Source organism: Tachysurus fulvidraco, chromosome 7 (genome assembly GCF_022655615.1).
Source record: "Tachysurus fulvidraco isolate hzauxx_2018 chromosome 7, HZAU_PFXX_2.0, whole genome shotgun sequence".
Classification (NCBI taxonomy): domain Eukaryota; kingdom Metazoa; phylum Chordata; class Actinopteri; order Siluriformes; family Bagridae; genus Tachysurus; species Tachysurus fulvidraco.
This window is the reverse complement of record NC_062524.1, coordinates 27,123,806-27,145,256: the sequence shown is the minus strand read 5'-3', so window position 1 is coordinate 27,145,256 and position 21,451 is coordinate 27,123,806. Positions and strand designations below refer to the sequence as shown.

Sequence of the window (21,451 nt, the reverse complement as noted above, 5' to 3'; positions counted from 1 at the left end):
TGTGAAATATTCCCCAGATGCTCCTCAGCAGAATGAGGAAGTCTTGGTGCTGATCTCGTCTTTTTGTGATCGCGTCACTCGGCTTTGTGCTCGGGTCTTCGTCAGTGAACATTTATAGACTTCGGCAGGATCTGTGGTGAACTCGGATTTTACTCTGACCTGTTAGTTCCTCTCTTGGTTGCTTAATTCCACTGCTGTAGAAAGGACATTATTTTCTGTCCGGTGTCACCCAAATGAGGATGAGGTTCCCTTCTAAGTCTGGTTCCTCTCAAGGTTTCTTCCTCATATCCTCTCAGGGAGCTTTTCATCACCACCGTCACCTCAGACTTGCTAATTAATGGTAAATGTTGGGGATAAATAGTAACTTAATTTTAATCGTTAACATTTTTATTCTGTTTCTATACTTCTGAAAAGCTGCTTTGAGACCATGTGAATTGTTAAAAGTGCGACACAAATAAATTGAATTGGATCGAATCGAATTTTTCTTTATGTCGTTTTTATGGATCTGGAATTTCTTGCACCAGCGAACCAGATAATCTTTGTGTAAAACTTGCTTGATTGCTCGATTCACTGCTAATCTGTTCACTTCATCCACAGACGCCACCATTCTAAGCTACGATGGCAGTAAGTTCATGAAGATCCAGCTCCCGGTGGCCATGCACACCGAGGCCGAGGACGTCACGCTCAGGTTCCGATCGCAAAGAGCGTACGGTGTCCTGATGGCCACCACATCCCGGGACTCCGCCGACACGCTGCGACTGGAGCTGGAGACCGGACGAGTCCGTCTGACCATTAATCTAGGTATCTCCGCCTACGCTGTCCACACACTTGAGTCTACAGCACCAAATGTCAAATCATCTAATGACCAAACACATGGGGATTCGTCTCAAAATCTGCAGAGCTGCCCAGAAGCAGATGGGCATGTGGGAAGCTTTTAACAAGAAATAGACCTCATAAAGGGCCAAATACGCCTCTCAGAAGATTTTTGCCACATTGATCCAATCTCCAAATCAGACCTGACTAACCGATACAGACAGTCAATCTTTTCCACGCTGTACTCACAGCCAATCCTCTAATGCAATGAAGAATAATAATTATGCTAATCAACATCCTGTAATGCAGCCCGAGAAAATAATCATAATCTTTGATCCCGTGTGGAGGAACGTGAAGAAATAACGAAGTCCAGATTCTTTCTCCACTCGCTGATCAAAGGATTACGAGTTCAATTGTAGGAGTTGTTGCAGCAGTGCCTGCTGGGATTGCAGTACAGATCATGTGTGTGTCAAATGTCAGGCCAATCTGCATTGTTAAAGAATGATCTGCGTGTCCCAAATGCTAATGCTTTACCAGAGGCAGTGGGTATTGACATGCATATGATGTGAAGTGATTTGCATGCAGATCTGACACGTTAATGCCTGCCCACGGCGTTCAGATCTGTTTTTCATTTTTACTTTTCCACTAATTGGACAAAATGCATATTAGTTCTACATCATGACTGGCTGTACTAAAAATCAGAAGCTGTTAAATACTGAAAAGTCGATGCTTAAAAAGAGAAAATTCACGTTGATGCGAATAGATCCGTTCAGCTCCTGCAGTCTAAAAATTCCACCTGGCTAATAATTCCCCATGGGTCCTAGTACACCCCAGATAACCATGTGGTTTCACACAGCTTGTACTTTACCCGGGGTTAAAAATGAATCCTGCCTCTTGACGTCACACACTTTACATTTTGGACCAGTGTTAAATTTTGATCTAAAATATTTTATCCGTTAGGTTGAAATATAGCATCTTTACATCTATCCTCTTTAGTTCCTTAACCAAACAAAAAATGTAAATTATCGATTATCGAAAAATGTAGGCGATCGATTGTGGGTTTAAAGAGAACTATCTTTAATTTAAAACACATCATCACCAGAAGGGGGCGCTGTAAAAGGTCGATCTGAATGCAGTGGAGCTTCCCTATTAGCGAAAATTGTGTTATGACTCAGTTTAAGCAGAAATGTTTTTCTTTTATTTAGGCATTTTCAACAAACTAACGTGAAAAGTTATCATAGTAGCTGCAGTTCGATATTTGTGACAATATTATGACGGACTTTCACATTGTATCACGATATATTGTAGAAAATTGTTTCAAATATTCTGGGCAACTCTCCAGATTTTGAGACTGTTTGAGACTCCCATAAACACACACACACACACACACACACACACACACACACACACACACACACACACACACACACAAACAAAGACTAACTTATTTTTTTTATTTATTTTATTGCTATATGGAATATAGAGGAGGTGGTTTCAAGAGCTTCAATGGCCAAAAAGTCTGCAACTCTTCACTCACGGCCATTAAAGCACGTCAGCGCTGCTCTCACTCTATATATGTACAGAGAGAGAGAGAGAGAGAGAGAGAGAGAGAGAGAGAGAGAGAGAGAGAGAGAGAGAATGCTCTGTGAATCTCCATCCCAGTCCCAACTACTCCTCCATCCATCCATCCATCCATCCATCCATCCCTAAACCCTGTCCTTCACCACTAATCTTATTATATCAAAATAATCCGATAAAACAGCGTTCTCTTCTCATCTTTTACAATCCTTCACGTAGAAAAAGACTTTCTTTATGAAGATTATTTAACTTTTATTGAAGGAGTCTCCAGTATCAGAGCTCTGAAGCAGTCAGAAGTAAACCTGTAACTTTAAGTTGCCCAACAAAAAAGAAAAAGTAGTTATTTTAACTAGATGAAAATTACAATATGTGAGAAAGTGGTTAAAAAAAAAGTATAACACCTTCAGGACCTTCTGTTAGGGGAAGAAAAAGCTCCATTCTTGACATCATCATCTTCACCATCATCACCTCACTGTTGATTAGGTTCCTGTAACAGCATACAGTACCTGTGTTAAAAGTCTTTTATTCCTTATTTAACAGACCGTATTTAAGGTTACTGATATTTGGCAGAATTCCTGACTGGGATACAAAATGAATGTGTTTTACCTTGAGTGAGTTTCAGGCCTCATTGACTTCCTGTTCATAAGGAAGAGTTTTGCCCATGAAGCACTGTGGAGTTTCCTGAAGCGACGTCTCCGCTTCACTTTCTGTGATTGCTTTAATGTTTTCCATCTAAAGTCTATTATTTTTATCACTTTACCTGTCAATCAGATGGGTATTGAAACATGTCCCAAAAGCCCATGTGTGTCCCTGAGAACAGAGCATTCCCTCTGATGAGAGAGATAGAGAGAGAGAGAGAGAGAGAGAGAGAGAGAGAGCTGACGCTGGATTTTTGGCCGTTTGTGACCACTTTTCTGCTGAGGTTGACGACACGTGGAGGTTGATGCCACAATGGAGGGTGAAACGGATTAATATTTGATTCTGAGCAGCACAATCCTCAACAACACGACCGTCTTTAACGTCAGTTTCATTCCTCTAGTTCCGGGTTTATCTATAAACCCGACAGGACACAAGAAATGTGGGAGTGGATGAAACTTCTTCCTGCTAGATGCAGATAAATGAGTCGATCGCACAGTAACGATGAATTCAATTTTTAACAATCATTATTTTTTAGCAGTTAAAAGAACGTAGATGATCTTTTTACTCTTTCCTGTATTTCATCCCTGCTCTTTACCCCCTCAGCATTTTACCCCCCTCAACACCACATCTCTGATAACGAAGGTTACATTAAACGCTACTGTATGTTTTCAGTCAGTTTCCTAAAAACGGAGGTACACGTCGGATCATTTTCAGGTCCCGCTCTAAAGTACCAAGAAGTGTATTTTAACGAAAACTATTCATGATAGAAATCCATGTAGAGTGTGTGAGCTTTTAAATACAAGTGTTTGTATCATTCGTTTCAATTCTGGGAGTTTGGTGACATCACACACCGAGCTCATACATAGCTCCACCCCCAATTTAGTTTTATATAAAAGTACTGAAATCTCTGATTTATTATATATATTATTGCTCGTACATAGACATGCCCACAATTCAGCTTCATTGTATATAATGTAGAGTACAATGTCTTGGACTGGATAGGTTCTCACTGTCTTGTGACATCACAAACTGAGCTCATACATAGCCCCGCCCCCAATTTAGTTTTATATAAAAGTACTGAAATCTCTGATTTATTATATATATATATATATATTATTGCTCGCACATAGACACGCCCACAATTCAGCTTCATTGTACATAGAGAACAATGTCTTAGACTGGATAGGTTCTCACTGTCTTGTGACATCACAAACTGAGCTCATACATAGTCCCGCCCCCACCCTACTTTTATATAAAAGTACCTAAAACACCGATTTAACATTTTCTTAAACAGCTTTGTTAAATATAGTACAAAGAAACAGAACATTCTTGAATCTGCTTGAATTAAGCCCGAGTTTACCTTCATAACAATACAGAGAGACAACGTCCTCGTCTCTCCTTTAACATTTTATCTCTCTCCCGTACAAAACCGTTTCTTAAAAAGCCATTTACTCTTCCGAACACAAGCGGAATTAAAGCGGCGACAGCGCTAACACCTGGATAACACCTCCCTGATTGTGTTATGATGTCGATTCCCTCAACAGTGAATTGTAAATTGACTGACAAACCTGTCTAATCTGGAGTAATGTGTTTAAACACGTCTCAAATGAGGCTTCTTTTCAAATTAGCATCAGGATTTATAAGATACTTTAGTTTACAACGAAAGTTTGGACGTTTTATAAGGAGCAATTTAGACACCAGGCTGTAGTTAGGAAGTAAATTGCTTTTAAATGACTAAATGTTTGTAGGTAATGTAAAGTAATGTATGTGACTAGAAACATTTCTACCTATATGGAAAAATGGCTGGACTTTTGAATATTCATTGCATGCAAATTAGAAGCACCTAATACATAGTTTACTTACAGTTACAGGTTTGTGACTTCACAACTCAGCTCAAACATAGCCCCACCCCTTAAATAAGGTTTAAATAAAAGTGCAATATCTCCGACATGATTGGTTTGTGTAGATTTGTGACATCAGAAACTGAGCTCCTACGTAGCCCCGCCTACAGTTCGGTATTATATAAACATACCAAGTCTTGATTGTAAATTTTGACACATTTACAAACGGAGCTCAAACATAGCCCCGCCCTTAAAGAATTTTTTTTATATAGATATATGACAGCTCAGACATGATAGGTTCGCAGAATTTTGTGACATCACAATCTTCCAAAGTTCATTCTTAGCCCCACCTTGAAACTACAATACAGTATGTTGCTCCTACATAGCCACGCCCACAATTCAGAATCACAGTATATAGAAGTCAAAAGTCTCAGGACTTTCGTGACCTCACAAACTGATCTCATACATAGCCCCGCCCATAGAACAGTTTTATAGAGATTTATGACAGCTTGGACATGATAGGTTCGAGAGTTTTGTGACATCACAAACATTTAAATTTCATTCTTAGTCTCACCTTAAAACATGTTTTATTTTAAAGTGCTACAGTATGTTAGATGGTCTCGCTTCCTCATAGCCACACCCACAAATCAACATCACGGTATATAGAAGTCAAACCTTTCAGCCTTGAACAGGAGAGAACTGAGTTCATACATAGCTCCGCCCACAAAGCAGTTACTTTTAACCGAGTTACACAGAGAAGTGATGTGGTAGCCTAGTGGTCGAGGTGTTGGACTACTAATCGGAAGGTCATGAGTTCGAATCCCAGATCCACCAAGGTGCTACTACTGGGCCCCTGAGCAAGGCCCTTAACCCTCAGTTGTATAAATTGAGATAAAATGTAAGTCATTCTGGAAAAAGGTGTTTGCTAAATACAGAATTCGCTCTTACAGTCTTAACCTTTATTTCATTTAATCATTTTTAGATCTGTTAAATACTTGACTCACCAATATATTAAATAGAAACCATCTAAATGTTTTAATGCTAATTTTACAGAATCTGCTGCTAATTCATGTAGACGGTGTAACATTCCTTCCAAGCATGAAACGTCATGCTAACGTTTAAGGCTTTTAAATGGTTTGTTGAGGATTTGTGCTGCTTGAAATCCAAATCTATCCCACAAGGCGTCATTCCTGATGCTCCGTCCTCCGCTGTGAGAGAGCAGCACATCGCGCGTCTGTTTCCTGGCGGCAGCGTGTCCGCTCTCTCACAGGCTTTCAGAGGAACGATCGGTCCAGGAATGATTCCTTATCTTGGGTTGTTAAGGGAAAATGGAATAAAAAGATATAAACTGATTATTGTACCAATTAAAGTGGCTTAACCAAATCAGGGTCATGACTCAATGCTCTCTAAAGGCACATTGTCAATTTCAGAACCAGTTTTATCACGTACCAAGGACAAGGAATCGATATTATAGAACGATAATGAATTCTTCATTAAAGAAATCCATTACAGGAAGTGTGTTTGTATTATTTGTTCAGCAATCTGCATACAAACGAGCTATTTATTCTGGCAACACGATGCTAATTCACTCATGACCAAATTATCATAGCCTTTTTTTTACCTCAGTGTTATAAAACTTCACTTACAGTTTTCCTCACACATAATAGCTACAGCTAAGTGCTGTATTCCTCAAAAGCAACCAGAAATTAGTGTGCATTATTCAGTGCTAATTCCTACCTAGCATGCTAGCTGTACTGTATACCCGCTATGATGCTAGTAGAGTGCGTTACCTTATGAATTAAATGCTGATACTTAATGACTAGCATGCTAGAAGGTAGCTAGCATCGGATAAAGCGATTTATACACGTTAAATCTCTGGTACACATGGTTCTGGTATTGTTTTTTTTTAAAAAAGCGAGATAGACAACGACCCATGCCGTGATGTTTGTTACCGAGACAAAATAAAGAGTTAGTAAATTAATCCTGAACTAGTTCTTTATTTTTATTTAGTTCTGTAAGAACAGATCTCAAGGGCAGCCAATACTGAACGTCTGAACTCGATTGTACAGATGAATTATCCCTGCCCACTTTATTTGAAACATTATTAATCTCGAGTATATAAAGGTGACTAAGGTGGCATGGAGGAGAGCATTGGGAATGGACCCGGTGCCCACGTGGTCGTCCCCAGAGTGGTGGGTTATGTTCTTTTTTGGATGTGTGCAGCTGTAACCTTGAAGGCTGAATTTACATCTCATGTGTTCTTCCCCATCCAGACTGTTTCAGGATTAACTGTACATCCAGTAAGTGACCGTTCCTGTTTCTTCTCTATATACTCTTTAACCCATGTTATACAATCTAGTTTGAACGATGACCTGAATTGATAAGTGTGTGTCTGAAAAACATGTTCTGTATGAGTAATGCCAGCTTTAACGATCCGCTCTTTTGATCGAACCCACACTTAATATGAACCGTCACTGTGCTGAGTTATCACCTTTTACAGACGCAGGAGCTGAGTGCAAAGGTTTGCAGAATGAATATAACAACAACAACAACAAAAAATTCATTTTTTAAAAGCCAGATTTGGTGGTTTGGGTTTGAAAGCTGTAAGAGAAATAATGGAACTGTGTGTGAATTGTGAGAGAAGAGAGAATCAGCAGGAAAGTTTGCCTCAGGAAATACTGTCAAAAAACTTGTAGGCACCAAACATAGGGGCCACAAACTTTTGCACTCAACTCTATATTGCTAGGTTATATTTATAAATATAAATGTAAATGTAAAGAATATATATATAATTGTCATATTTGTGACTGAATATGTGTAATCAGGATCATATGGATCACAAGTAGAACAATGCACTAACCAGCCAATCACAGGACAGGGGCGGGGACAAGTCAAAAATAAGGCATCATCCACAGCTTAGCCAGGTTTAGCACGACTTCGAGAGACTCTGAGAGAAATCCGTAACCATTTCCGAACGTAATTTGATTCTAATAGAAATATCCTGCTGCTCAACATCAACAGTTCTAATGCTGTAAATATAATATCGTGTTTATTCTAAAAGGAATCTGACTCATGATTTTGTCTGTTATAATAATCTTTACGGACATAATAAATCAGTCATTAGATGAAATCGTTTGTGCTAATAGGAAACACCAACACAGTTGTCCACGTCTTCAGCTCGAGTATTAAAATTTAGTGTTGATTTCTTTTTTAATGATGTCTGCTGCAGTAAAAACCGAGCGCAGGCCTGTGGGTCCCCCAGGCAGATGGGTTTGGGCCTCATTAGCTCCCCGTACTCATTAGTAATGGTAAGGTAGGGATGGGAACGAGAGGAGCGAGTGATGAGGATTAACATGGCCGTCGCTGAGTCGAGTCGTCACAGCCTTCTGTTCCTAATGACTGGATTTCAGACTGACTCCAAACAGTCCGTAGTCTGCCATGTGTCTTAAAAGTGACTGTTTAGCCAACGCACGAGTTCCCTTTCGTCAAATATTTTTTTTTTTTTTTTCTTTTTTTTTTTTTTTTTCAATTCGAACCATTTTGTCTTTCTTTATCCTGTCAGGCTGCCTGTAAATTGATGAGGCTTGTTGAAGCAGAAAGGAAGTACGGAGTGGAATTTTATTATTCTCATTAACCTGCCTCTCCAAGCACAGAGAGAGAGAGAGGGAGAGAGGAAGAGGGAGAGAGGGAAAGAGAGAGAGAGAGGGATGGAAAGAGAGGAAGTATGGAGGCAGCGAACAGCAAAAGAAAAGCAAATGGACTGAAGGTGGAAAGATAAAGCGAGAGAGAGAGAGAGAGAGAGAGAGAGAGAAAGTGGGAGTAAAGACTTAGCCTGCCCATTCATTATTCAATTCGCTAATGAATAAATGATTTCTCAGGGGTCGCAAATGATTCACAGTGTTTTTTATACCCGGTGACTCAACAGCTCCGGCCCACCCCACCCCAACCCACCCCACCCTCCTTTATATTTCTCTCTCTCTTGTTTTATCGCCTTGTACAACAATGCTGCTAACGCTTTCCAGAAGTGAATAATGTTTCTTTTTCTTGCATGACCCATTTTCTTTTTACAGCCTTTGCTAATCGATGATAGTGTCGCGCACTAGAAACAAATTCCACGCTGACCTTCGGCTTACGAGCACCGACATTAGCATGAGGCAAAATAAACACACATCATTACATGGTGACTTGCTTTCGATCTCTAGCTAGCTGGTAGCGGGAACGAGAGAAGACACACCCAAGTCAGTACGTTCCTTCTGGTCTTATGTTACCTCATTGGGGGTAAATGGAGATATGACTCGCTAGCTAGCTACTGTAGCTGTGTCACCCAACCATCTGAAACTTACCCCTCTGTCACGCGGAGGAACCGAAACCCGGCTTTTGCTCAGAATTGCTCTTTTTCTCCATTAAAAGTGCTGCTGTTCCGGTGAATAATTACTGTCATTTCTTCATCCAGATATAACAGCTTTATCTCTTTAGCACTCGAGATAATAACACCATCAACATCAACCGAGACTAGAGGGCGCATTTACGCTCTAATTAACATGCATTGCTAATCAGGGCGAGTCAAAAGTGGCAGGATGGAGCAGGTAATGTTACACTCAGACCCTAGAACACGTCAGTGTCGATTAGGACCCTGTCATGCTTTATGGAAACCTCATCCGGCTCGAATGCCGCTCGCATTTTTATTTTAATAAATAAAAAGTAAAAAAAAAGATGGCTTCCATTGTTTTGGTTCCCTTTTTTCCTGGCGTGTGCTTTATGCCTTACAGGGAATCAGGTGATTCACGGGTTGCTTGCTCTTAGAGCTCGTCTCTAGAGAGGCTCGTTGGTTAGAGGTTTTATTTCCTTGCACAGATATTCGACGCATTTATGATTAGTTGGACTACGCAATCAGGGATTTGGCGAAGAAGGATAATTTTACTGTCTAAATCAGTTTTAAGGATGTAAGGTCTAAGACATTTCATATATATATATATATATATATATATATATATATATATATATATATATATATATATATATATATATATATAAGAGTAAGTAGAAAATTGATTAAACGTTGACAGGTAATTCATCTCTCTTTTATAAGTTTTTTTTTTCCTCTTTGATGGAGTAGCAGTCAGACTTCATAGCTATCTCTTAGCTTCAGGCCAGAGCAGGATTCGTCTTTAGATGAAGGCTATGTTGTGTTTTTCTGATTAAAGCAGCCTCGTCTGCTCCGCTTCGACATTTCAATTCCCATTTCTTTTCCAGAATCCAAATCAGTCATCGGGTTTTACTCAGAAAACACAGCTCGACGATCCGGTTGCCATCGTTTGATGGATACGTATCGCAGTACGCCGCAGTTGGAAATTCGTGTCGGAGGTCGGATCTGCCAAATGTTTGTGGATATGAGAGAAAATGTTTAATATCGATCCGGAGCTGAGAGCCGAAAGGGGTTTGGAATGTAAGAAGATTATCTCGGACTCTTCTGAACCGATTACGTTTCAGATTAATTCAATTAACTATATGTGTTTAACCGAGAGGCAGAACTTGAGCCGGTCAGAGATGTCTCAGCTAGGCGGTCAACTAAACCGAGGCTTGATCTTTTTTTTCTTTTTTTCTGGATCTCATTGCCGTCATCTTCTCCACTATGTATCGCTTACACGGCGAAATCGGCACCCAGAGAGACGGCGTGTGTTCCACCACTGAGCTCTGTGGGGGATTTGCACATACATTGCATCCATGCCATGAAACGTGCAGGAAAGATGGGGGGGGGGATGGGGTAAAGAAGGTAAATAGCTATTAACATGTTGACTGGAGTAAGCCCACTGAGGCTGTGAAGCCCCCGACGGGATTTGGAGCATCACATTGATGCATGTTTTGTGTACTGGAGGAAGCTGCTGGGACTCTGGGAAGCCTAAAGGTTTGTATTTGTAGGAGATTTGCCTGACCTTGGTTCTCCCTCTGAGCTCTGCGCTTCCTTTTCTCCATTTTACTGCGAGATAGACGGGGGATTAGCGGCGTTCGCCTTATGCTAACTGCCATCGATACTGAGTTTCATTTGGGTTGTGTGCAGTTTGGGTTATTAAAGGCATTCTGTGTGCTGTTATTAAAGGCATTCATCACCACACACAAACACACACACACACACACACACACACACACACACACACACACACACACACACACACACACATACTCCAGGCATGTGCTTTTAGCTTTAATGACATCATGCTAAGCTTAGCTCCATCACTAGCTGTTTGCAAGCCAGGATCAGCATCGCTGTGACAGAGCCACAGAGCACAACAACACAAACTCAATTCAATCTCAATTATCGTTCAGGAGAAATTTACTGTTTAGATCGGACTAAAAATATCCAATAAGTCTTTTATAATGCATTATAAATGTTTTATACACAACACATAACACCTTCTGATGCCCAGAATCAGCCTAGTGACCTTACGTTATGTCATTTATTTATTTGTTTGTTTGTTTATTTATTTGTTTGTTTATTTAATCAATAATTATGCATATTTAAGCAACAAAGGCCTTAAGATAAGTAATAAGTAAAAATAAAGTTAAAATATGTTATTGCCCGATAAAGTGAATAAAAAAGCAAAATCATTAACTTCATCTCACCTTATTATTATTATTATTATTATTATTATTATTATTATTATTATTATTATTATTATTATTATTATTATTAGTGGTATTATTATTATTATTGTTATTATTATTATTATTATTATTATTATTATTATTATTAGTGTTATTATTATTATTATTATTATTGTTGTTGTTATTATTGTTATTATTATTATTATTATTATTAATGGAACTCTAAGCTTGAATTTATAGTCATGAATTATTTAGATTGAATTCTGAATGAAACTTTAGCAGGCTAGAAGGTTTAAATGGTTTATCGGAAGAGAAGCCAATCATTTCGAGCACATCACGAGCTTCCGGATTCGTCTAGAATCCAATTTCAGTTCGTCTTTGTTTTTTAAACGACTGCCGAGATCGACTTTTGTTCTAAACTTCTGGCGTTGCTGAATGACACGCACACTTTTTGTTGATGTGCTCTAAAGCGACAGGAAACATCTCGGAAGCTTTTGTAGAAGCGTCTCAGACGTTTATCTGACACGGGTCTCGAGGCGTTCGCTGTTCGTCTGCTTCTGTCTTTAGCCAAAAGTGAAAAAAAGATGCTGTTCATGGCAGCACAGGGGAGCTGTAAATGGCTTTCTGTGTCAGGGCTCGTGCACTGCTCTCTTTCCCCATGTCAGGGGAGACGGACGCTGTAAAGCTGGCAGAAGCTCCGTCTGGTCGCATCATCGCCGGCGAGTCTGTCTCCTCTCTAATGGGAAGATGTTTCCAAGTGGGAAGCTGACATCAGTGTTTTTACCTTCCGTTTAATGACAGAACCTCTCTCTCTCACTCTCTCTGTCTCTCTCTGTCTCTCTCTCTCTCTCTCTCTCTCTCTCTCTCTCTCTCTCTCTCTCTCTCTCTACCTGAGAAGTATCTGTACAGTGAGGTGGTCTTTGAGTACCCTTGAATACCAGATCATGAGCATGATTACACTGCAGTGCTTTAGGGATCTTCTGCACCCCACATTTGCTTCTCGTGTAGCTTCTGGGAAAAAAAGAAGAAAAAAGAAGCCAAGATTGTACTGAAATCTCTCTTTTCGTGTCCTTTTCTGCCTGTGTGTGTGTGTGTGTGTGTGTGTGTGTGTGTGTGTGTGTGTGTGTGTGTGTGTGTGTGTGTGTGTGTGTGTGTGTGAGAATAAGACATTTGCATTCCTCACACTCACGTGTCAGGCTTGTGCTCTCTCTCACACACACACACACACACACACACACACACACACACACACACACACACACACACACTTTGGACGTGTACCGTTATGTTGACACTTGGCTCGTAGTTGGTCTGTGAAGCGCAGAATTGGGCGCTTGAGGATGTGTGATGAATAAACAATACCGAGGCTTTTATCCAACTCTCACATACAAGCTCAAAGCCCACGCTGAGGTTTACTCTTATACTCTACTGCCATCCAGTGGACAACAGCGGTGTTACACTAAACCGACAAGTTCTTATGAATTATAAGAACCAGAGAAATAGTCTGTCTTTCTTCTTCTTCTTCTTCTTCTTCTTCTTCTTCTTCTTCTTCTTCTTCTTCTACATGCTACATGTACATTACTTCTATTCTATTAAAATGTCTTTATACTGATTTTTTTATTTTGTCAAATTTATTTATTTATTTATTTATTTATTTATTTATTTATTTATTTATTTATTTATTTATTTTTTAAGCCTTCCACATTTGAACTTATTTATTTGAACTTATTTAGCTGTTTGTACAATTTAAGGTTACAAAACAGTACAATACTATTATTATTATTATTATTATTATTATTATTATTATTATTATTATTATTATTATTATTATTATTATTATTAATATCATTAACGGCCTCTTTTATTTTTTGTTTCTTTTTTAACTTATTAACACAAATTCCATTTGTTGTTTTTTATTTTTTGTCTGTTTTTTTTCTTTCTGGTCTTTAAATGCTCTTTACTTTAGCTTTTATTTGTCCTCCTGGTTTAGATATCTGTATTTCTCTCTCTCTCTCTCTCTCTCTCTCTCTCTCTCTCTCTCTCTCACACACACACACACACACACACACACACACACACAGAGCGAGAGAGAGAGAGAGAGAGAGAGAGAGAGAGAGAGAGAGATTCCGACTCAGACTAGTTGTGTGGAGTGACTGAGACCAGTTTGACCTTTGACCTCTTTGCTGTTCGTCTGCATGCTGTGCTAGGATCAGCGTTAATGTGAGTGTGGACTGTCCTACAGGTAAAGGGCCTGAGACGCTGTTCACTGGACAAAACCTGAACGATAACGAGTGGCACACGGTGCGAGTGATGAGGAGAGGAAGAAGTCTGCAGCTGTCTGTGGATGAGTTTCAGCCTGTTGAAGGTAAAAGCTGCAGTGTGGCTCAGTCTCTATCTCTCTATCTCTCTCTCTGTCTCTGTATCTCTCTCTCTGTCTCAGTCTCTCTCTCTCTCTCTCTCTCTCTCTCTCTCTCTCTCTCTCTCTCTCTCTCTCTCTCTCTCTCTCTTAAACTTAACTGTTAACTCTATAATTACTACAAAAATATTGAGAAAACTCCTCAGACCTGGATGAGAATGAGCAAATTTCTTTATTGTGGTCAATCAGCCAACAAATTCTAATTTGCCAAATTAAAAGTATCATATTAAAACCCCCCAAAAGAGCATGTCATGCCAAATCAATCAAAAAAGAAACAAAAACTCTCGCGACGTCCTTGCAAAAATAAAAACACCCGCCTTGACCCGCGGACACGGGCACGCGCCCGCACGTGCCCACGCGCACACACACCTTCGCCCCCGAAGGACCAAAAAAACCCTCAGATATCTTCTCAATATATACCCTGGCGCTCCTAGGAGCCCAGGTGCCATATCACCTTATTTACCGGCATTACCTCTTATGTTTTCTAAACACACTGACCCAATTTCCCCTTATTTCCCGTTACCTTTCACCCACATGCCCATTTATGGATTTTCCTCCCCTTATTTTTCAGGGCCTAGGTCTGTGGACCACTGTTTTTTTCATTCTACATACCATGTTATTGCTATGGACCAAGGTCTGAGAACCATGGTGTTCTTCATTTTCCATAACAATTTATGAGCTAAGGTCTGGGAACCATGGTCTATCTCTCTCTGTCCCTGTATCTCTCTATCTCTCTCTCTGTCTGTCTCTGTATCTCTCTCTCTCTCTGTCCCTGTATCTCTCTATCTCTCTCTCTGTCTCTGTATCTCTCTCTCTGTATCTCTCTATCTCTCTCTCTGTCTCTGTATCTCTCTCTGTATCTCTCTATCTCTCTCTCTGTCTCTGTATCTCTCTATCTCTCTCTCTCTGTCTCTGTATCTCTCTCTCTCTCTCTCTCTCTCTCTCTCTGTCTCTGTATCTCTCTCTCTCTCTCTCTCTCTCTCTCTCTCTCTCTCTCTCTCTCTGTCTCTGTATCTCTCTCTCTGTATCTCTCTCTGTTTATCTCTGTCTCTGTATCTCTCTCTCTGTATCTCTCTCTCTCTGTCTCTGTATCTCTCTCTCTCTCTCTCTCTCTCTCTCTGTCCCTGTATCTCTCTATCTCTCTCTGTCTCTGTATCTCTCTCTCTGTATCTCTCTATCTCTCTCTCTGTCTCTGTATCTCTCTCTCTGTATCTCTCTATCTCTCTCTGTCTCTGTATCTCTCTATCTCTCTCTCTCTGTCTCTGTATCTCTCTCTCTCTCTCTCTCTCTCTCTCTCTCTCTCTCTCTCTCTCTCTCTCTGTATATATCTGTCTCTGTATCTCTCTATCTCTGTCTCTGTATATATCTGTCTCTGTATCTCTCTCTCTCTGTCTCTGTATCTCTCTGTCTCTGTATCTCTCTGTCTCTGTATCTCTCTGTCTCTGTATCTCTCTGTCTCTGTATCTCTCTGTCTCTGTATCTCTCTCTCTCTCTGTCTCTGTATCTCTGTATCTCTCTCTCTGTCTCTGTATCTCTCTCTCTGTATCTCTCTCTCTCTCTGTCCCTGTATCTCTCTATCTCTCTCTCTGTCTGTGTATCTCTCTCTCTGTATCTCTCTATCTCTCTCTCTGTATATCTCTGTCTCTGTATCTCTCTGTCTCTGTATCTCTCTCTCTCTCTGTCTCTGTATCTCTCTCTCTCTCTGTCTCTGTATCTCTCTATCTCTCTCACTCTCTGTCTCTCTGTCTCTCTCTCTGTCTCTCTGTCTCTGTATCTCTCACTCTCTGTCTCTATATCTCTCTCTCTATCTCTCTCTCCTTTTTTTCTTTTTGTTTTTCTTTCTTAGTTTTATTTTCTATCTGTTTCTTTTTTTTTACTTTTCAATTTTTTTGCCTTTTCATGTTTTTTTCTGTTTTAAATTTTATTTTGTATTTTTTTTCTGTATCTTTCTTATCATTTTTTTTCTACTTATTATTTTTATGATCCATTTTTCTGTGTTGTTTTCTTTTTTAATTTTCTGATTTAAATCTCCATCCCATAAATTCCCGAGCCGACGTTTACGTCTACGAGTCGTCTTTTTCCCGAGTAATAAAGGAGCTTATTGGTTATTGGGTTTGTTTACTGTAGCCCGTGGTCCTGGGTCTCGTGTCACTGTGGACTGCAGCAGCTCTATATGGTCGTAATGACAATAAAAGCTTCTTGACTTGAAGAGTAAAATAAAATAAAATAAAATAAAACTTTTCTGACAGTAAAAGTCGTATTAATGAGATCTGTTCATTAAAATGTCTTTTTTTTTTACTTTAATGACTTTTTATCATTTTGTGCTGCAGTTTTTTTTATGATCTCTGTGGTTTTATATGGCTGTACTGTAATACCCCACAGAACTGCGGCACATTCTGCTCCCAGCTGAAGCCTGCATTCTTTTATTTCTTTTATTCTTTATTTCTCTTTCTGATCTGTTCATTCCTTCTATTCTATTCACATTCACTTCTATTTTCTTTCTGTAGTTTTATAATCGCTCTTAAATTACCTATTTTTCATTCCTTTATTCTGGTATTCCTTCAATTTATTTCATATTTTGTCTTTCTTTCTTTCTTTCTTTCTTTCTTTCTTTCTTTCTTTCTTTCTTTCTTTCTTTCTTTCTTTCTTTCTTTCTTTCTTTCTTTCTTTCTTTCTTTCTTTCTTTTTTCTTTCTTTCTTTCTTTCTTTCTTTTCTTTTTTCTTTCTTTCTTTCTTTCTTTCTTTCTTTCTTTCTTTCTTTCTTTCTTTCTTTCTTTCTTTCTTCCTTTCTTTCTTTCTTTTCTTTTTTCTTTCTTTCTTTCTTTCTTTCCTTCTTTCTTTCCTTCCTTTCTTTCTTTCTTTTCTTTTTTCTTTCTTTCTTTCTTTCCTTCTTTCTTTCTTTTCTTTCTTTCTTTCTTTCTTTCTTTCTTTCTTTCTTTCTTTCTTTCTTTTCTTTTTTCTTTCTTTCTTTCCTTCTTTCTTTCCTTCTTTCTTTCTTTCTTTCTTTCTTTCTTTCTTTCTTTCTTTCTTTCTTTCTTCTAATCTCTCTCTTTTTAAACTGATGAAGTGTAGTGAGGTCAGTCTTGTGTTCCTCGGTGGTTTTCTCATTGTTCTTGCTGGGTTCCTTGTTGTGTTCCTGAGTGAAGGTGAGATCCCAGGTGACCACACCCAGCTGGAGTTCCACAACCTTGAGACGGGGATCATCACGGAGAAGCGCCACCTCTCCACCGTTCCCTCCAACTTCATCGGCCACCTGCAGAGCCTGGTGTTCAATGGCATGGCCTACATCGACCTGTGCAAGAACGGAGACATCGAGTACTGCGAGCTCAACGCCATGATCGGCTTCAAGAACATCATCGCCGACCCTGTGACCTTCAAGTCTCGCTCCAGCTACGTGTCCCTCAGCACGCTGCAGGCCTACTACTCCATGCACCTGTTCTTCCAGTTCAAGACCACGTCGTCCGACGGCCTCATCCTCTACAACAGCGGAGACGGAAACGACTTCATCGTCGTCGAACTCGTAAAGGGGTGAGGATGATTCCATCACTCCATTATTCTCTTTCTCTCTCTCATGCATTCTCTCTCTCTTCCCTACTTGCCCTTTTCTTTTTATAATTCTTTCTTTCTTTTTTTTTCCTCAGTAGATATTTTTGCCCTCGGAATTTCTTTTTTTTTTCTTTCTTTCTTTTTTCCTTTGCTATATTCCACTAGGTGGCAGTCTGGATCACTCCTTCCTTCCTTCCTTGCTTCCTTCCTTCCTCCCTTCCTTCCTTTTTTCCATTTCCCTTTTCTCTTTAGTCTTACATTGTTCCTTCTTCCTTCCTCTTACTCTTTTTTCTTTCTTCTTTTTTTTTTTTTGGAAAGTCAATAGCAAAGATTCAATTAAAGGGAAAGTGACAAACATGAAGTGAGGTCATAGCAGGGAGGCCCAGAACTACATTACCCATCAGCCCCGGCGTGTCACGTGCCTCTCACCTGTGTCTTGTTAGAGAAGCTCCTGGTGTTCAGTGTCTCGTCTTCTCGTCTCTTTTCAGCTACCTGCACTACGTAGCGGACCTGGGGAACGGTGCCCACCTCATTAAAGGGAACTCCAACAAGCCTCTGAATGATAATCAGTGGCACAACGTCATGATCTCCAGAGACACCAACAACCTGCACACAGTCAAGATCGACACCAAGGTCACCACGCAGACCACCGTTGGAGCCAAAAACCTCGACCTAAAGGGTGCGATGTGCCGTCGCTGTGATTGTTTGTTTGTTTGTTTGTTTGTTTATTACTTTTTGATTGTTTCAGCTTTCAATTGGTTATTGAGTTTGTCTCACACGTCCAGTGTTGGGGTCCGATTCCTGTCTCCATTCTGCGTGCGTGTGTGCGTGCGTCTAAGTGTGTGTGTGTGTGTGTGTGTGTGTGCTTGCGTGTAAGTGTGTGTGTGTGTGTGTGTGAGTGAGTGTGTGTGTGGAGTTTGGAGTTTTCTGTGGGTTCTCCAGTTTCCTCCTCTAGTCCAAAGAAATGCAATGTAAACTAATTGACATAGATGGATGAATGCATGAATGGACGGATGGATGGATGGACGGATGAATGGACGGATGGATGGATGGACGAATAGACGGATGGATGGGTGTTTCATCAGCCTGTTGGAAAATGAGTCAGAAGAGGGATTTTTTTTTTTGGTGTTTAATTGAACACAGTGTTTATTTAAATGGCAGATTTATTGTCATGGTTTGATGACCGACTCTGACTCAGAGGAAGATCGTTCTCTCTCTCTCCAGGTGACAGGATGAGAAAAGCCTTGACAAGGGACTGCTGCTGAAACAAACAAACAAACAAACACACAAAATAAATAAATAAATAAATAAATAAATAAATAAATAAATAAATAAATAAAGGAAGGCTCATTTGACTCGCACTTCTGTTACACTGTTATATTTAATTCGGCTGCAGTTCATAGAAATGACCACTAGAGGGAAGCACTTCGGCTCTTGTCTTTAATGAGGGAAACTTATAAACACGCCATTTTTATTTCAACGCTGAACTTTTTACTGGAATGTTGAGACGAAGGAAAATTATTTTCTGTCAGTTTCTTTTTGTGTTTTCAATACTTTGGAAATTCTTTCTTTCTTTCTTTCTTTCTTTCTTTCTTTCTTTCTTTCTTTCTTTCTTTCTTTCTTTCTTTGGTGAACAGTGTGATGTTTGACGTCTCTCTCCTGCTCATCTCTCCACAGGGGATCTGTTCATCGGGGGCGTGGCTAAAGACATGTATAAGGAGCTTCCTAAACTGGTTCATGCTCAGGAGGGATTTCAGGGCTGTCTGGCCTCCATGGACCTGAACGGCCGTCTGCCGGACCTCATCTCTGACGCGCTGACCTGTGTGGGGCAAATCGAGAGGGGCTGCGAAGGTCAGAACTGCACTCACTCACTCACTCACTCACTCACTCACTCACTCACTCTCTGTCACTCACTCACTCACTCACTCACTCACTCACTCACTCACTCTCTGTCTCTCACTCACTCACTCACTCACTCACTCACTCACTCACTCACTCTCTGTCACTCACTCACTCATTTATTCATTCACTCTCTCATTCACTCACTCACTCACTCATTTATTCATTCACTCTCTCATTCACTCACTCACTCACTCACTCTCTGTCACTCACTCACTCATTTATTCATTCACTCACTCACTCACTCACTCACTCACACTCACTCACTCACTCACTCACTCACTCACTCACACTCACTCACTCACTCACTCTCTGTCACTCACTCACTCACTCACTCATTTATTCATTCACTCACTCACTCACTCTCTGTCACTCACTCACTCACTCATTTATTCATTCACTCACTCACTCACTCACTCTCTGTCACTCACTCAGTCATTTATTCATTCACTCTCTCATTCTCTCATTCACTCACTCACTCACTCACTCACTCACTCACTCACTCACTCACTCACTCATTTATTCATTCACTCTCTCATTCACTCACTCTCTCATTCACTCACTCACTCACTCACTCACTCATTTATTCATTCACTCTCTCATTCACTCACTCACTCACTCAGTCACTCACTCACTCACTCACTCACTCAGTCACTCACTCATTTATTCATTCACACTCTCACTCTCATTCACTCTCTGTCACTCACTCATCCACTCACTTACTCGCTCAGAGAGTCAGTCACTCATTCATTCTGTCACGCACTCACTCATTCGTTTATTCTGTCACTCACTCACTGACACATTCACTCCTTCACTCAGACACTCACTCACTCACTCACTCACTCTGTCAGTCAGTCACTCTCACTCATTCACTCATTCAATCAGTCACTCACTCACTTATTCACTCTGTCATTCAGTCACTCGGTCATTCATTGACTCATTCAATCAGTCACTCACTCATTCACTTATTCAATTACTCATTCACTCTGTCACTCAGTCACTCACCCACTCGTTCACTCACTCACCACAAGGGGCACTCTCCCTTCTTTTCTTTTCTTTTTATAAACATTCTGTTTTTTCTCTCTCTCATCTTTTATGAATTCACCCTTCTAATTCTTTCTTTCTTTCTTTCTTTCTTTCTTTCTTTCTTTCTTTCTTTCTTTCTTTCTTCTGATTCCATTCTCTTCTTTTATGACATACATTTCTTCATTTTTAAACAATAAAACCTTTATAAACCCTGTATTTCAGTGTTAGTTCTTTATGAACAGGTTCTGGACAAACATCCTTTACGTCTTTAGCATGTTAGCGTTGTAGCCTTTTAGCCTCGTAGCTTTAGTTTCAGAACAGCGACGTGCTTTAGTGAGCCGTCGCCTTCATTCAGTAACAAAATGCCACATGAATGAATTATTGTTCATCTTGTTTAGTCAATAGAGTTAACACACACACACACACACACACACACACACACACACACACACACACACCCTCAGGCACAGTTTATGGTTAATAGAGTTGGAGTGCTCTCTGCTGGAATGCTGTAAATCTGCAGTCGTAATGTTTGTGTAAGGTTTTATTATAATCACACTGCGTTATCAGTGGAATCAGAATTATGGAATTATCTCTCCGTCTCATGGCAGTGTTCCGATCTGACGTTCCGCCTGGAGCAAGAGCTGAATAATGCAGGAGGTGAAATCATACCAGCTTTACAGGGAGAATGTGTATCTCATCTCATCTCTCTCATCCCTCTCTCATCTCTTTCTGACACATCTCATCCTTTTTATCTGTCTCAGGTTTCTTTCTTTCTTTCTTTCTTTCTTTCTTTCTTTCTTTCTTTCTTTCTTTCTTTCTTTCTTTCTTTCTCCTTGTCTCTGTCCTCTTCACACTCTCTCTGATGAAGTAGAGGTGTGTAGTTAAGTCGGACGGAAGGTTGGTTCTGTCTGTGTGACTAAAACCTGAAGGATGATGAACAGTTTCTCTGATTTAAAAATGTGTTGGAAATCTCAACATCTGGCTGAACAGCTGCTCTGTTTGCTGTTTACTTTGCGGATGAAGTAAATAATCCATCTTCATCAGAAGTTTTGATTCTTTTGCTGTTTGATTGTGTGTGTGTGTGTGT

General features: G+C 40.0%; 1 protein-coding gene and 1 long non-coding RNA gene across 25 annotated transcripts in view; one reads left to right on the top strand and one right to left on the bottom strand.

The window, feature by feature from the left end:
- Positions 1-21,451, top strand: part of LOC113650021 (neurexin-1a) — a 298,946-nt gene that overhangs the window by 116,735 nt on the left and 160,760 nt on the right. For 15 of the 24 annotated variants that reach the window (XM_027158041.2, XM_027158036.2, XM_027158032.2 and 12 more), the window contains 6 exons: positions 598-801; positions 7,145-7,171; positions 13,717-13,839; positions 17,037-17,418; positions 17,925-18,115; positions 19,114-19,287. In XM_027158041.2, the coding sequence (XP_027013842.2) occupies positions 598-801; positions 7,145-7,171; positions 13,717-13,839; positions 17,037-17,418; positions 17,925-18,115; positions 19,114-19,287 (1,101 nt within the window). The remainder of the gene's footprint in view (positions 1-597; positions 802-7,144; positions 7,172-13,716; positions 13,840-17,036; positions 17,419-17,924; positions 18,116-19,113; positions 19,288-21,451) is intronic. The other 9 variants (XM_047815788.1, XM_047815790.1, XM_047815789.1 and 6 more) reach the window with 1 other exon arrangement.
- On the bottom strand, positions 2,062-3,139 carry LOC125145111. The gene is made up of 3 exons (XR_007143441.1): positions 2,998-3,139; positions 2,793-2,878; positions 2,062-2,382 (listed from the first exon to the last, which is right to left on the bottom strand). It is a non-coding gene; the product is annotated as an uncharacterized LOC125145111 (long non-coding RNA).